The sequence below is a fragment of the Toxotes jaculatrix genome, chromosome 8, assembly GCF_017976425.1.
Source record: "Toxotes jaculatrix isolate fToxJac2 chromosome 8, fToxJac2.pri, whole genome shotgun sequence".
Taxonomy (NCBI): Eukaryota; Metazoa; Chordata; class Actinopteri; family Toxotidae; genus Toxotes; species Toxotes jaculatrix.
In genome coordinates this window covers 20,897,253-20,914,360 of record NC_054401.1, presented here as the reverse complement: position 1 = coordinate 20,914,360, position 17,108 = coordinate 20,897,253, and the positions used below count along the sequence as shown (strand labels likewise).

Sequence of the window (17,108 nt, the reverse complement as noted above, 5' to 3'; positions counted from 1 at the left end):
AAGTGCCTCTGGCTGAGCACAGCAAACACCAGCACAAGTTCATTTAAATTTTAAAAGCACATGAAGTAATTTTCTTTTGGTCTGCAATGTAGGTGCTTTTTTCCATCAAGTTTTGACTCTTTACATCTTGTTGACTCTTTTTGTCTTCTTCTGTTGTACAGAAAGTCCATGTGGAGCTTGAGGGCCTCAAGAAGGACCTTGATAAGGTATCTGTAAGGACACAAGAAGTCTTGGCCTCCCCTCAGCAGGCTGCCTCAGCTCCTGTTCTGCGGTCAGAGCTTGACCTGACTGTGCAGAAGATGGATCATGCCCACATGCTGTCCTCTGTTTATCTCGAGAAGTGAGTCCCCAGCTGTTTAGTCTCAAGAGAAAATGCACTGTTTCCTAATGCCTGTTTCGTACTCATTCATTTATTTATTGTTTTTTATTGTCCCAGGCTGAAGACTGTGGAAATGGTCATCCGTAACACACAGGGTGCTGAAGGAGTTCTCAAACAGTATGAGGACTGTCTGCGTGAAGTCCACACTGTGCCCAGTGATGTCAAGGAAGTAGAGACTTACAGAACAAAACTGAAGGTACCAAGAAATTTCAAATTCTGTTAGAAGGTGGATTTATCATGAAATACAAAAAATACAAATACCGCTTTCCTTGATAGTAGATCAGCCCAATCTTTCCTGATGAATTTGACTGTGCTTGCTTGCCGCTGACCGTCTTTTTATTTTGTCTGACACTTGCAGAAAATGCGGGCTGAGGCTGAGGGTGAACAGCCAGTGTTTGATTCCCTGGAGGAAGAGATGAAGAAAGCCTCTGCCGTGAGTGACAAGATGTCTCGTGTGCACAGCGAGCGTGATGCTGAACTGGACCATTACCGCCAGCTCCTGTCTAGTCTTCAGGACCGCTGGAAGGCTGTGTTCACCCAGATCGACCTTCGCCAGAGAGAGCTGGAGCAGCTTGGTCGCCAGCTAGGATACTATCGTGAGAGCTATGATTGGCTGATACGCTGGATTGCCGACGCCAAGCAAAGGCAGGAGAAGATCCAGGCTGTGCCCATCACTGACAGCAAAACTCTGAAGGAGCAGCTTGCCCAGGAGAAGGTATTTTGTGTTTGGTTCATTCTTTTTATTGTTTGTAACATGAAACTAGTGAGCTTATCTCTTATTTTAACCCTTTTTTCAAAACAGAAACTGCTGGAGGAGATTGAGCAGAACAAAGACAAAGTGGATGAGTGTCAGAAGTATGCTAAAGCATACATTGATACTATCAAGGTGAGCATTAAATAGCACAGGTTTGCATTAATTATTATAAATATTGTAATTTGGAGCATTTAGAAAAAGTGTCTGATGAATGGAGACGCTTTTTTTCCCATCATATAGGACTATGAACTCCAACTGGTTGCCTACAGAGCTCAGGTGGAGCCTCTTGCTTCTCCCTTGAAGAAAACCAAACTGGATTCTGCCTCTGACAACATTATTCAGGAGGTATGTGTTTTCAAAAAAATAATGGGTACCATTTCTAGAAAATACTGAATATTTGTATAGAGGACAACATCACCGTTGGCTGGTTGGAAAGTCATACTGCATGCATTAAGATGACAGTTATGCATCTCTAAGTGCTGTTTTTCTCTCTGTATCAGTACGTAACACTGAGGACCCGGTACAGCGAGCTGATGACTCTGACTAGTCAGTACATCAAGTTCATCACCGACACGCAGCGTCGCTTGGAGGATGAGGAGGTGCGTGACAACTGGCTGGGATTCCCAAACAAACTAAATTCTAACATTAATCTAACCAACCAACCAAATAATCAACCGACCGACCGACCAACCGTCCTAAGAGTTTACTCGCCGATCACAAACACGCATGCATGCACGCACACACAGTTTTCTCTGTGTCATGCGCACACAAACGCACACATTATATTAATGTACGGGTGACAAATAGTTCCTTTGCACTGGTTATGCATGAAACATTGGCATGCTGTAGCTGGTCTATTAGCCAGAGCAACAGATATTTTTTGCAGCATATTATATGTTGTCAGTAGTGAGCAAATGAAGACTTAAGGTTTGTAAAACAGTAAAAAAATATAACCAAAATAACAATTACAAACAAATATGAAGCACACAGTTTGACCATGAACATACATTGAGGTAAATACAGTATCAAAAATAGATTATTCATTTGACTCTCTATGTCTTCAACTAGAATGAATAAATGCAGCACAGTGTATGTTCATACATGCATTAAATACTCCATTTCCATTCATTGTGTGTATTGTGCCATTGTAGATTTAGAACAAGGGGTTCTTTCTTTCACTTCTTTAAATTTTCCTTTTCTTTCTTATCCCACTGGCCTCTTTATTTCCTGAAGTTAAAATCAGAGTTAGGACACTGTGGTTCAGCCTGGTTATCATGGTCTTCAGCTCTCCTTTTTCTAGATTAACACGAGTTCACAGTTTTACGTTATATTCTAACCCTGTTTTGTTTCTTTGCTTCTCTTAACTGCTTGCCAGTGCTTTGCCATGATGAATGCTTAACTTGTTTGAGCATTAAAGAGGTAAATTATTCACAGTGTTTCAGTTTCCTACTGTACTGTATAATCTCCATTCCTTCTGTCACTTTAACATGTCTCACTCTCAAACTGCATTTTGGCTTTCCACTGCATATTTATTTTCCTGCTTTCACTACAGCCTTTTATAGAATTACTGCAACTACTCATACTGTCTTCTAGTTGCTAATGTCCTTTCTTGCAGTATTTGCATAGTCAGCCTGTTTAACTTAATTTACACTGCTTCTTAAACTTGTCCTAGTCATATGCTAGTTTCTCAACTTTCAGTGATATCATCTGAACCTATTATTCTTGACTTTTTCTTTCCTTTTCATTCCATTTTCTGGCACATAGTGATTTAAAGAACCCCCAGTGCATGGGATGACATAAAACAGTCTAAGTGAATGGTGTGAATAAAACTTTAACATGAAGTATTTAGTCTTTATTTTAAATGAGTGAACTGTGCTACACTTTTCACACAGTCTACAACATGTAAATATAAAAAAGACGTAAAACATTTTTTTTTATTAGAAGCAGTTCAAGAGAAGCCCTCCATAAAGAACTGCCTATTAAACACATTTAGCTGAATACATATATTTGAATATTGATGAGAAAATATCACTATATATAACTATATATAGCTATAATTTTAATCACAAGAAAATAAGAAAATTGCTGCCAACATTGAAATAAATATTTAAAAAAATATTTAAACAATTTGATAAGAATTAAAGTAAAATTGTAGACTATAATATGATCATTCATAATGCAGTTTTAAAAAGTTAGTGTGACAGCTACAGTTGCATGCCATATGATTTTCTTGCTGTGTTGTGAAGTGATATTTTGTTTCCATACATTAATTGATACATTCCCATCATCCATTTTTTTCCTGAATTGTTTTGTCATGAATTATTTTAATTGCATCGTGAATTTAACATCACTTTGATGACTGTGCATCTAATTTGCATCTAGAGATTGATCTTTGAGCTAATTTTTAACATTAACATTGGCCTGGGTAATACAGTACATTAAAACGCTCTCATTCCAGTGGGATTAGTAGGCTGTGATTACAATAGTAATCACAATTTTAATCCACACTGTTTTGAGCTGATTAATGTAAAGTATTACCTTTAACCTGTCATGCTTGATTATAATCCTTTCTTTACCATTTGCTTCCACTAATGCAGAAAGCTGCAGAGAAACTCAAAGCGGAAGAGCAGAAAAAAATGGCCGAGATGCAGGCTGAGTTAGACAAACAGAAGCAGTTAGCTGAAGCTCATGCAAAGGCCATTGCCAAAGCTCAGAAAGAGGCTCAAGAGCTGAAGCTCAGAATGCAGGAAGAAGTAAGCAAGAGAGAAGTTGCTGCTGTAGATGCAGAAAAACAAAAACACAACATCCAGCTGGAACTGCATGAGCTCAAAAACATCTCAGAGCAGCAGATCAAGGACAAGAGTCAACAGGTGGATGAAGCTCTTCAAAGCAGGATCAAGATTGAGGAGGAAATCCGCCTCATTAGGATCCAGCTTGAGACAACAGTAAAACAAAAGTCAACCGCTGAAGCTGAGCTCCAACAACTTCGCGATAGAGCAGATGAGACTGAGAAACACAGAAAGGCTGCCCAGGAGGAAGCTGAGAAGCTCCGCAAACAAGTCAATGAAGAGACCCAGAAAAAGCGCATAGCAGAGGATAAACTCAAAGACAAATATGAGGCGGAGAAGGAAGCTGCTAGGCAAAAGCAAAAAGCCCTGGAAGACCTTGAACTCCTCAAGAGGCAGGCCGAGGAGGCTGAAAGACAGGTGAAGCAAGCGGAGATTGAAAAGGAAAGACAAATCAAAGTTGCTCAGGAGGCAGCCCAGAAGAGCGCCGCTGCTGAGCTCCAGAGCAAACACATGTCCTTTGTGGAAAAGACCTCAAAGTTAGAGGAATCACTCAAGCAGGAGCATGGTGCTGTCCTTCAGCTGCAACAACAAGCAACGCATCTCAAGAAACAACAGGAAGATGCAGAACAAGCCAGGGAAGAGGCAGAAAAAGAGCTTGAGAAATGGAGGCAGAAAGCTAATGAGGCCCTCCGTCTAAGACTCCAGGCTGAGGAAGAAGCTCATATAAAGAGCCTTGCTCAAGAAGAAGCTGAGAAACAGAAGGAAGAGGCTGAGCGTGAGGCTAAAAAGCGAGCCAAAGCTGAAGAGTCAGCCCTAAAGCAGAAAGATATAGCTGAGAAAGAACTTGAGAGGCAGAGAAAGGTAGCTGAGAGCACAGCTCAGCAGAAACTCACTGCAGAACAAGAACTGATTCGACTTAGGGCAGACTTTGACAATGCAGAACAACAGAGATCCCTCCTTGAAGATGAACTTTACCGTCTAAAGAATGAAGTCATTGCAGCTCAACAACAAAGGAAACTGCTAGAAGATGAACTTGCCAAAGTGAGGAGTGAAATGGATGTACTCATTAAGCTCAAGTCCAAGGCGGAAAATGAGTCCATGTCCAACACAGAGAAGAGCAAACAGCTTCTTGAGGCAGAGGCCGCCAAGATGAGGGACCTGGCTGAGGAGGCGAGCAAGCTCAGAGCCATTGCAGAGGAAGCCAAGCATCAGAGACAAGTTGCTGAGGAAGAGGCAGCTCGTCAGAGAGCAGAAGCTGAGAGGATTCTCAAAGAGAAGCTGGCTGCAATCAGTGAGGCTACTCGTTTGAAGACAGAGGCTGAAATTGCCCTGAAGGAGAAGGAGGCAGAAAATGAGAGACTCCGGCGACAAGCTGAGGATGAGGCTTACCAGAGGAAAGCTCTTGAAGACCAGGCCAACCAGCACAAGCAAGAGATTGAGGAAAAGATAGCCCAACTCAAGACATCATCTGAAGCTGAAATGGAAAGACAAAAGGCCATAGTGGATGACACACTCAAACAGAGACGGGTTGTCGAGGAAGAAATACGAATTCTTAAGCTCAACTTTGAAAAGGCTTCATCAGGAAAACTCGATCTGGAGCTAGAACTGAACAAACTGAAAAACATTGCAGAGGAAACTCAACAAAGCAAGCTCAGAGCAGAGGAGGAAGCAGAGAAACTAAGGAAGCTTGCCCTTGAGGAGGAGAAGAGGAGGAGGGAAGCAGAGGAGAAGCTTAAGAAGATTGCAGCTGCAGAGGAAGAGGCAGCTAGACAACGCAAGGCAGCCCAAGAAGAGCTTGAGCGCCTGAAAGCGAAAGCAGAAGAAGTCAGAAAGCAGAAAGAAGAAGCTGACAAAGAAGCAGAAAAACAGATTGTTGTAGCCCAACAAGCAGCCCTGAAATGCAGTGCAGCTGAACACCAAGTCCAAAGTGTCCTGGCCCAACAAAAGGAAGACAGCATCATGCAGAAGAAGCTTAAGGATGAATTTGAGAAAGCCAAGAAGCTTGCGAAAGAGGCTGAGGCTGCCAAGGAGAAGGCAGAGAGAGAGGCAGCTCTCCTTCGTCAACAAGCAGAGGAAGCAGAACGACAAAAATCGGCTGCTGAGCAAGAAGCTGCAAACCAAACCAAAGCTCAGGAGGATGCTGAGAGGTTAAGGAAGGAGGCTGAATTTGAAGCTGCTAAACGAGCACAGGCAGAAGCTGCAGCACTCAAGCAAAAGCAACAAGCGGATGCTGAAATGGCAAAACACAAAAAACTGGCAGAGCAAACATTAAAACAGAAGTTCCAAGTCGAGCAAGAGCTCACAAAGGTTAAACTTAAGCTTGATGACACTGATAAACAGAAAGCTGTCCTGGATGAAGAGCTGCAGCGCTTGAAGGACGAGGTTGATGACGCTGTCAAACAAAGGGCCCAGGTGGAGGATGAGCTATTCAAAGTCAAGATTCAGATGGAGGAACTACTCAAACTGAAAAGCAGAATTGAGGAGGAAAATCAGCGCCTCATCAAGAAAGACAAAGATAACACACAAAAATTACTTGCAGAAGAGGCTGAAAATATGAAAAGGCTTGCAGAGGATGCTGCTAGGCTTAGTGTAGAAGCCCAAGAAGCTGCACGCTTGAGACAGATTGCAGAAGAAGACCTCAACCAGCAACGAACTCTTGCAGATAAAATGCTCAAAGAGAAAATGCAGGCCATACAAGAGGCATCTAGACTTAGAGCTGAGGCAGACATGCTCCAAAAGCAGAAGGACTTGGCTCAGGAGCAGGCACAAAAGCTGCTGGAGGATAAACAACTAATGCAACAGCGTCTGGAGGAGGAAACAGAGGAGTACCAGAAATCACTTGAGGCAGAGAGAAAAAGGCAACTGGAGATCATAGCTGAAGCTGAAAGACTTAAGCTTCAGGTTTCTCAGCTCAGTGAAGCCCAGGCCAAAGCTGAAGAGGAAGCTAAGAAATTCAAGAAACAAGCTGATTCAGTTGCTGCTCGTCTTCATGAGACTGAAATAGCCACCAAAGAACAAAAGACAGTAGTGGAAATACTGGAAGTCGAGAGACTTAATACCAGCAAAGAGGCTGACGATTTACGCAAAGCTATTGCAGACCTAGAGAAGGAGAAGTCTAAACTGAAAAAGGAGGCTGAAGAACTTCAAAATAAGTCTAAAGAGGTATTGTGTCAAAAATGGCATAACAGAGCAGCTTATGTCATTGTTAATTCTATCTGAAAACTAACACACTTGTTTCTTAAATTTCCTCTATCCCTTTCTCTGATTACACTAATCATGAAACCATATCTTTGATTTCAAATATGATTTTAATTTTAATTCTTTACAGTGCACTGTGCTCATGCCAGATCATATCCTGAATGTCCCCCTCCCATCCTGGAATGTTTCCCCATTTTAAGACATGCTTCATATTTCTTTCAGTGTCAAAACTCAGTTGCAGCTTAGCTCCAAAATAAATTAACACAGCATTATTTGAAATCTGGTTTAGGTGCTTAAAATTATGACATTCCATAAACAGTGTAGTAAGTCTGACACTCAAACACCCAGTTTTGGCTGAGACAAATAGATTTGCACCTGCAGTCAAGTTCCCATTCATCACAATGCCCAGTATTCACTGAGAAAACTGTTACTGGCAAGCAGAAGCCTGCCATCAACATACATGCTGAGCCTGTCCACACTCCATCTGACATCAACATTACATGCACTCATATGCATTGGATGGCACAAAAGGCATGCCCTTACTTCCTTGTTGACAAGTGTATGCTGGCTTCCCCCACAACACCCCATCTGCCACAGTGGCAAAGGAGACAGTTGCTATAGTATAATAGTCCACCTGTACTGAAGTACTGAATTGAGAGTGCTGTTTTATTTTTACAATTACAACATAGAAAGGTACAGTTCAAAAACAGTGTAATGTTTAATGTCTCCCTATTTGAAGTTCCTTCCTAGAGCCCATGTAAACTATCCCTTTTACACTAAGCATTATAAAATTCCCATCCAAATTATTTTCCTTGTCATTTAACAGGAAATAACACAAAAAAATGCACTATTCAAAGTGAGAGCCAGAAAAATAGCACTCAGCATAGTGGCCTATAGAGTACAATTAATCTTATAGTGTCCACAATCAGGAGAATGTCTTATCATTTCATTGCAAGTTTGTAAAAGTTCATGGTTCATTGTTGTACCTAGTCTTTTAAAATCCAAAGAGACCGTGTCAGTTATTTTTCTCAAGTGAATTGTAACAATTCAGGCATAGTACCCTAATTTTTTACAAATGTCCAAGGTAATATTTACACTAACATGTCAAGAATGGAATTATGTTCGTGCAGTCATCTGTCTTGTAACAGCTTCTTATAGTCGGTTTAATTTTTCTGTGCAATTTTTGTTAGTGTGTTAGAGGAATAGTAGACAGAAATACCATGAAATTAAATTACAGCAGCACTATGTTTTATCTTGAATCTTGTTTACAAGGAGGATAGGAAAATAAAAAATAATAAAAGTAAAAGTAAATAAAAGTAAATTTATTTGGAAAAAATAAATTTAAAAAGTTAAAAAAAAAAAAAAAAAAAAGCAGAACATTCAGATATACAACTTCACTTGGGGAATGCTTTATCTCTGTGTGCATAAGCAGAGTGCATTGTACAAACTTTATTAATTAAAAATTAAACTATATAATATGTATACACTTTAAATAAAACATAAAATATGTAAAGAATTTAAAATGTGCCTCAGCTAAAAACGTATTGTAACTTATGTTTTGTCTTGTTTTTTTCTACCAGATTGCTGATGCACAGCAGAAACAAATGGAACATGAGAAGACAGTGCTCCAGCAGACATTCCTGACAGAAAAGGAAATGCTGTTGAAGAAGGAGAAGCTAATTGAAGATGAGAAAAAGAGGCTGGAGAGCCAATTTGAAGAAGAGGTCAAAAAGGCCAAGGCTCTCAAAGATGAACAGGAACGCCAGAGACAGCTTATGGAGGAGGAGAAGAAGAAACTCCAGGCGACCATGGATGCGGCCCTGAATAAGCAGAAAGAGGCGGAGAAAGAGATGCTTAACAAGCAAAAAGAAATGCAGGAGCTGGAAAAGAAGAGACTAGAGCAGGAAAGAATTCTTGCAGAAGAGAACCAGAAACTGCGTGAGAAGCTGCAGCAGCTTGAGGAAGCACCAAAACTGGAGACACTTAAAGCAGTTTACAATGGCCAAAATGCCAGTGAAGTGGTAGACAGTGTGGAGAAGAGACCAGATCCACTGGCTTTTGACGGCATCCGTGATAAGGTACCTGCAAGCAGACTTCATGACATCGGTCTTTTACCCAAGAAGGACTTTGATAAGCTGAAAAATGGAAAAACCACTGTGCAAGAGCTTGGTGAAACTGAAAATCTGAAAAGAATTCTTAAAGGAAAGGACTGCATTGCTGGTGTTTTGACACCAGCTAATCAAAAAATGTCAATCTATCAGGCATCAAAAGAGAAGAAGCTTACTCTAGGCACAGCCATGATCCTTCTTGAAGCCCAGGCAGCCACAGGTTACATTTTAGACCCTATTAAGAACCAGAAACTTTCTGTAAATGAGGCTGTCAGGGAAGGCGTAATTGGCCCTGAACTACACCACAAAATGCTTTCAGCTGAGAGGGCCATTGTTGGCTACAAAGATCCATACACTGGTGGGAAGATATCTGTCTTTGAAGCTATGAAAAAGGGTCTTCTGGACCATGATCATGCCATCAGAGTCCTTGAGGCTCAGCTTGCAACAGGTGGCATCATCGACCCTGTCAACAGTCACCGTGTACCCAATGAAACAGCCTATAAACAGGGACAATATGATGCAGAAATGAATAAGATTATGGAGAACCCTTCAGATGACACAAAGGGATACTTTGACCCCAGCACTCAGGAGCCTTTGACATATTCTGAGCTAATGGCGAGATGCACCACTGACCCTGACACAGGTCTGCTACTCCTGCCAATCACAGATAAAGCTGCTCAGTGCTCAAGTATATACACAGAGGAGGAAACCAAGGATGTGTTCAGCAAAACAACTGTGTCTGTGCCATTTGGAAGATTCAAGGGAAAGACTGTTACCATTTGGGAAATAATCAATTCTGAGTACTTCACTGAGGACCAGAAGAAGGACCTTCTCCGTCAGTACAAGACAGGCAAAATCACAATTGAAAAAATCATTAAGATTGTGATCACTGTGGCAGAGGAGAAAGAGAAGAAGAATGAAATTACCTTTGATGGTCTGAGAGCACCTGTCCCTGCAACTGATCTCCTGGAATCCAAAATCATTGATAAAGACCTGTACAACAAATTACACAAGGGAAATAAGACAGTCAAAGAGGTGTCTGAAATGGAGCCTGTCCATAAAGCACTGAAGGGTACAAACTGCATTGCAGGTGTAATTATTGACTCATCCAAGGAGACAATGTCCTTCTATCAAGCTATGAAGAAGGACATGATGAGGCCAGGGCCTGCCTTGATTATGCTTGAAGCCCAAGCAGGAACAGGCTACATAGTTGACCCTGTTAATAATCAGAAACACACTGTTGATGAAGCTGTCAAAGCAGGTGTTGTCGGTCCTGAGCTGCATGAAAAGCTCCTGTCTGCAGAGAGAGCTGTGACAGGTTACAAAGATCCTTACACTGGAAAGACTGTATCGCTGTTCCAGGCAATGAAAAAAGATCTCATACCTAAAGAACAAGGAATCCGACTGCTTGATGCCCAAATGACCACAGGTGGCATCATCGATCCAGTAAAGAGCCATCGCATTCCACATGATGTGGCCTGCAAGAGAAATTATTTTGATGATGAAATGAAGCAGGCTCTAAGCTGTCCCACGGATGAAACTAAATGCTTCTTTGACCCCAACACAAAAGAAAATATCACATACTCACAGCTCTTCAAGAGATGTGTCACTGACAAGAAAACTGGTCTCCAGCTTCTTCCTCTTTCTGACGAAGCAATAAATGCAAAGGAGGAGCAAGCATACACTGAAGCCCAGACAAAAGAGGCTATGACTCAGGCAACAGTGGAGCTTGATTCTGGACCATTTAAGGGCAGGAAGATGACCATCTGGGAAATAATCAACTCTGAATATCTCACTGAAGAACAAAGGCTTGACCTGATCAGACAGTTTAGATCCGGAAAGGTCACAATTGAAAAGATCATCAAGATCGTTATCACGATTGTAGATGAGAAGGAGGCCAAGAAACGAGAACAGTCCAGCTTCAAGGGACTCAGAGCCCCTGTCCCAGCAGTCTCTTTGTATGATTCCAAAATCATTGACAAACCAACCTTTGAACTTCTTCAACAAGGCAAAACAACACCTCAACAAGTCAGTGAGAATCCCAATGTCAGTAAATACCTCCAAGGATCTGAAAGCGTTGCTGGCATCTACCTGGAGCCAACGAAAGAGAAAGTAAGCATTTATCAGGCCATGAGAAAAAAGCTCCTCAGACACAGCACAGGCCTTTCACTTCTTGAGGCCCAGGCTGCCACTGGGTTCATTGTAGATCCAGTGAGGAACCAGTGCCTCACAGTAGATGAGGCAGTGAAGTCAGGCCTTGTTGGTCCAGAGCTTCATGAAAAACTCCTCTCTGCAGAAAAAGCTGTCACTGGCTATAAAGATCCATTCACAGGAAACAAAATCTCCCTCTTTGAGGCAATGCAAAAAGATCTCATCCTGAAAGAGCATGCCATGCCACTGTTAGAGGCACAAATGGTTAGTGGAGGAATTATTGACCCTGTACATAGCCATCGTGTCCCAGCTGATGCTGCATATCAGAAGAACATTTTCAGCAAAGAGATTGCAAAGACCCTGTGTGAACCATCTGATGATAACAAGGCTTTCTCAGACCCAGAAAGTGATGAGAATGTCACCTACAGACAGCTCAAAGACAAATGCCAAAGAGATCCAGAGACAGGCCTGTACATCCTCTCACTCTCCAAACCTCAGTCTCCAACTGTGGTGGAGAAGACATACCTCTACACAGAGGAACAAACACAGAGTGACCTGGCCACCACCCAGATTGACATTCCAATTGAGGGCCTTGCTGATAAACCAACAAACCTCTGGGACATCATGAACTCAAATTTGCTTCCAGAAGGAGAAAGGCAGAAGCTCATGGATGAATATCGCTCTGGTAAAATCACTAAAGAGAGGATGATCATCATTATTATTGAGATCATGGAGCAGAGAGAGATCATTAGAAATGAGAGCCCACTTTCATGTAAGACTATAAGGAGAAGGATAACTATTGAGGAGCTCTACAGTGCCCGCATCATTGACTTGGAGACATACAACCTCCTTAAAGAAGGCAAGAGGAATATCCGTGACATAATGGAGATGACCAGTGTGAAACAGTATCTTTATGGCACAGGCTGTGTTGCTGGGGTTACAACTGACTCAAGCTCCAAGATAAGCATATACCAAGCAATGAAGAGAGGTTTTATCAAACCAGAAATAGCCCTCAGCCTCCTTGAAGCACAAGCTGCTACAGGATTCATTGTTGATCCAGTAAAGAATGAGACGCTCACTGTTGATGAAGCTGTTCGTAAGGGTGTTGTCGGTCCTGAGATCCATGATAAACTTCTGTCAGCTGAGAGGGCAGTCACAGGATACAAAGATCCATACAGCGGGAAAATCATATCTCTTTTCCAGGCCATGAAAAAGGACCTTGTTCCCGAAGATTATGCTCTGAAAATGTTAGAGGCACAAACTGCAACTGGTGGTATTATTGATCCTGAATTCCAGTTCCACCTGCCAGCAGACATTGCCGTACAAAGAGGTTATATCAACAAGGAAACCAACGAGAGACTGGCTGGCGATGTTAAGGGATTCGTTGACCCTGTCACTGAAGAGAAACTATCATATGCACAACTGCTCAAGAGATGCAAGTTAGATGGTGGATTGCGCCTCCTTTCCCTGGGAGACAAGAGGCTGACATTCAAGGGTCTGAGGAAACAGATCACAATGGAGGAGCTGCTCAGCTCACAAATTATTGACCAGCAGACTGTCACTCAACTAAATGAAGGTCTCATTTCAGTGGAGGAAGTAAGCAAGAGGCTATCAAGGTACCTTGAGGGCACAAGCTGTATTGCTGGTGTGTTTTTAGAGTCCACAAAGGAACGTCTATCAATTTACCAGGCCATGAAGAAGAACATGATTAGGCCAGGCACTGCATTTGAGCTCCTTGAGGCACAGGCAGCCACAGGCTATGTCATTGATCCAATCAAAAACCTCAAACTGACTGTCAATGAAGCAGTGAAAATGGGAATTGTCGGCCCAGAATTCAAAGACAAGCTTCTTTCTGCTGAGCGTGCAGTGACAGGATATAGAGATCCTTACTCAGGCAAGACAATCTCCCTGTTCCAGGCCATGAAAAAGGGGCTCATCCTAAAAGATCATGGTATCCGTCTCCTGGAAGCCCAGATTGCCACTGGTGGAATCATTGACCCAGAGGAAAGTCACCGTCTGCCAGTTGAGGTGGCCTATAAACGTGGCTTCTTTGATGAGGAAATGAATGAGATCCTGACAGATCCATCAGATGACACCAAAGGTTTCTTTGATCCCAACACTGAGGAAAACCTAACCTACCTCCAGCTCATGGAGAGGTGCATCACTGATCCTGACACTGGCCTGGTGCTCCTGCTATTGAAACAAAAGCAGCGAGAAAGGAAGACATCTTCCAAATCCTCAGTTCGTAAACGCAGAGTTGTCATTGTAGACCCAGAGACAGGCAAAGAAATGACTGTGTACGAGGCCTACAGGAAGGGACTCATTGACCATCAAACCTACTTGGAGCTTGCTGAGCAAGAGTGTGAATGGGAAGAGATCACAATGACTTCCTCTGATGGTACTGTCAAATCCATTATCATTGACAGGAGGTCAGGGAGACAGTATGATGTTGACGATGCTCTTTCACGTGGCCTCATTGACCAGAATTCTCTTGATACATACCGATCTGGAAACCTCTCCATCACAGAATTTGCTGACATGCTTTCTGGAAACATGGGAGGCTTCCGTTCACGATCATCATCCTTTGGTTCCACCACTGGTTCCACCTACTCCTCACCTATGAGCCCCATACCCTCCATTAAACCACCTGCAGTCATATGGAATGACCCAACAGAGGAGACTGGCCCCATAGCTGGAATACTAGACGTAGACACCCTGGAGAAAGTGTCTATCACTGAGGCAATGCACAGAAACCTGGTAGACAATATCACAGGCCAAAGACTGTTGGAGGCCCAGGCATGCACAGGAGGAATAATTGACCCCACAACTGGAGAGAGATTGTCAGTCACTGATGCTACTGAAAAAGGCCTTGTGGATAAAGTCATGGTTGATCGCCTCAACCTGGCTCAAAAAGCATTCAATGGATTTGAAGATCCCAGAACTAAAGTAAAGATGTCCGCCTCCCAGGCTCTAAAGAAGGGCTGGTTATATTATGAGGCTGGCCAGCGTTTCCTTGAGATCCAGTACTTAACAGGTGGACTCATTGAGCCTGATATTGAGGGCAGAGTGTCCCTTGATGAATCCATCAGGAAGGGCACGATCGATGCCCGTACTGCCCAGAAACTGAGAGATGTCAGTGCTTATTCTAAATATCTAACATGTCCAAAAACCAAACTGAAAATCTCCTTCAAAGATGCCATGGACAGAAGTATGGTCGAGGAAGGATCAAGCCTAAGGCTTCTGGAGGCCTCCTCACAATCCAGCAAAGGCCTCTACAGTCCCTACAATGTCAGTGGCTCTGGATCTGCTTATGGTTCCCGAACTGGCTCAAGGACTGGATCCCGATCAGGCTCCAGGAGAGGCAGCTTTGACGCTGGCTCTGGCTTCAGCATGAACTTCTCATCATCCTCCTTCACATCCTCTTCAACAAGCTACAACCGCAGATTCTAATTAACAGAATTAGTTTTCTTTCTAACAACTTGTGACTAAGAACCAACAATACTAATGCACTTTACAGTTGCATTTCTCACAGGAAAAATTAGTTACAGTAACAAAGAAAATATAATTTATTTATTCTGCTCTGCATGTGGTCACTATTGGCTATTAATTTTTTTTCATATATAGCAGATGTCTAAACATGTGCCTCATAAATGGAGACATAACCAAGCATTGCTAGATATATAAAAATATTAATTTCCTTTAGTATTGATTATAAAGTCAGTCTATATTTTTCAAAGCAAAGCATGATTATCACCTGTTTTTTAAGTGACTTTTTAGTTTTCATTTTACACGTTAGTTGTATACTTGTGCTTTCTGAAACTAATATATAATGTATGTAAGTCAAACAGAAATATTTTTCCAGTATTCCTTGTTTCCTTTTAAATTCAAGATTATTTGTCTGTTTTTTATCTTTTATCTTTTTGACAGTACTATAATAAGATACTGTATGTCAGTGTAGTTCTGATGCTTTTAACAGATTCTAAAATACATAGATGCCTTTAAATTTCTGAATGTTTGTATAGAGTATGGGCAGATTTTTTGTGAATGTTTTTATGTTAAATGTTTCCTGGGTAACTAAATAGTACACCCAGCCAGAATATACCTGTGAGACACTATAAAACGAGACATTACTAGAATACAACGCTGACAATAAGTGCCAGAATTAAAATTATGCAGACTGTTCTAAAACCAGTTTCACCTCTGTCATTACTTTGTAGTCATTTATATTCAGTGGACTTTTACATTCTTTGAGTTCATTACTTCATAGTTTTGCACACTACAAGTTTTGGATTCTTCACATTCACCGTCAATCAAGTGTTCCTGATAAATCCCAAGATGATGTCAGACTTGAGCCTGATACACACCTGCCTCCTGTTATTTTGATTCTTGTAAGTTGAATTTTTTTTTTTTAATTATGTTTGTTTTGTTGTTATTTTTCTTTATCTGATTTTGATCGCATCTCATAGCCTAGATTATGCAATTTCTTATTTATGCCATTTCTCCCCATCAAACACATAGCCATGGTGACCACTGGTGAACCATTTCAGTTCAAAAATCTGATACCACTGCTAACTGATTGTTGCTTATCCTCTTGTTTTTTACAGATGCCTCAGTCCCTTAGAATCCAACATCTGAGCACAGATGCTCAGCTGGCTGGAGCATACGATCCCTTCAACTTAGATGGATTTGTGAGACTCTGTCATCCTCACGCAGTAACACAGGTACAGTGTATAACTGTTTCAGAAAACACTGTGTCATTTTCATTTCATTTGCAAAAAATTAAGCAAATTTTCATTCAGATTTGTTTTACATTTTTCATTTAGTTTCTGCTTTTTTCTCGCTGCATTGTTTGGTTTATTTTGGTTATTTATGATTTTAATTCATAGCTATTTCCTTTTGTTTCCAGATCTGCCATTGAATATATCCATTATTTCCATCGCACATTTGCAATGACATCACATTTGAAGAAAGCTGAGGCTGAGTCAACCTGACACCATCTTGGGATACCTTTCTAGGAACACTCTTCATTCATGACCTTTTTTCACGTATTTATTACTTGAATGCTAATAGTGATATTTATGTTGTCATATCCTGATTTTTAAGAGAACACTCCCAAAGCATACAGACACTGTCATTTCAATTGGAAATAACTGTAATGATACAACAGCACATCTTTATTTCATTAGTCTTAAGTCCACTGCATATATTTTTGCATTATCTCTGACTGTAAATTCAGTTCAACCAAAGCACTAATGAGAGAAATTTGGAGAATTGACATATTTGATACAGAACCACATTGCATGAATGTATGTATTATATCAAATGAACTCTTTTCAGTTGACATTTTGCCACAGATTTCCTTTGCAAACTGAAAAACAGCTTGAAGCTTTACTTTGCTCAGTTATTATTCCACAGCAAGTATTTCTTCTATGCATCTCTAAAGTGTTTTACTTCTGTAAATCCTTTTACTTTGTTTTCATCATGTTTTTGATATATTATGAATTTGCCTTGCATGTTTTACTAACTTTACAAAGGATATTTGAAAAAAAAGATGTAAAATAAAGAAAAATGCAGATGTAACTGTGCTGATATTGGCAATATATAAAATCACAAACTAACTGGTTGGTTTTTCTTATAGGCCAGATTTTGCTTTGAATGATACAGTGAGTGGATTCGTTGTATGTTCCGAACATAACACAATGTTGTAAATAAATATGCTCTGAAGAGGC

The 17,108-nt window shown here is 41.2% G+C and overlaps 1 protein-coding gene across 17 annotated transcripts in view; it reads left to right on the top strand.

Annotated features, from left to right (window-relative positions):
* plecb (plectin b) overlaps nt 1–17,108 on the top strand; it is a 107,566-nt gene extending 90,458 nt beyond the window's left edge. For 16 of the 17 annotated variants that reach the window (XM_041043609.1, XM_041043608.1, XM_041043605.1 and 13 more), the window contains 10 exons: nt 162–340; nt 437–575; nt 738–1,094; nt 1,182–1,265; nt 1,374–1,478; nt 1,634–1,732; nt 3,731–7,084; nt 8,701–15,767; nt 15,984–16,100; nt 16,286–17,108. In XM_041043609.1, the coding sequence (XP_040899543.1) occupies nt 162–340; nt 437–575; nt 738–1,094; nt 1,182–1,265; nt 1,374–1,478; nt 1,634–1,732; nt 3,731–7,084; nt 8,701–14,829 (10,446 nt within the window). In that variant the 3' untranslated portion in view covers nt 14,830–15,767; nt 15,984–16,100; nt 16,286–17,108. The remainder of the gene's footprint in view (nt 1–161; nt 341–436; nt 576–737; nt 1,095–1,181; nt 1,266–1,373; nt 1,479–1,633; nt 1,733–3,730; nt 7,085–8,700; nt 15,768–15,983; nt 16,101–16,285) is intronic. The other variant, XM_041043613.1, reaches the window with a different exon arrangement.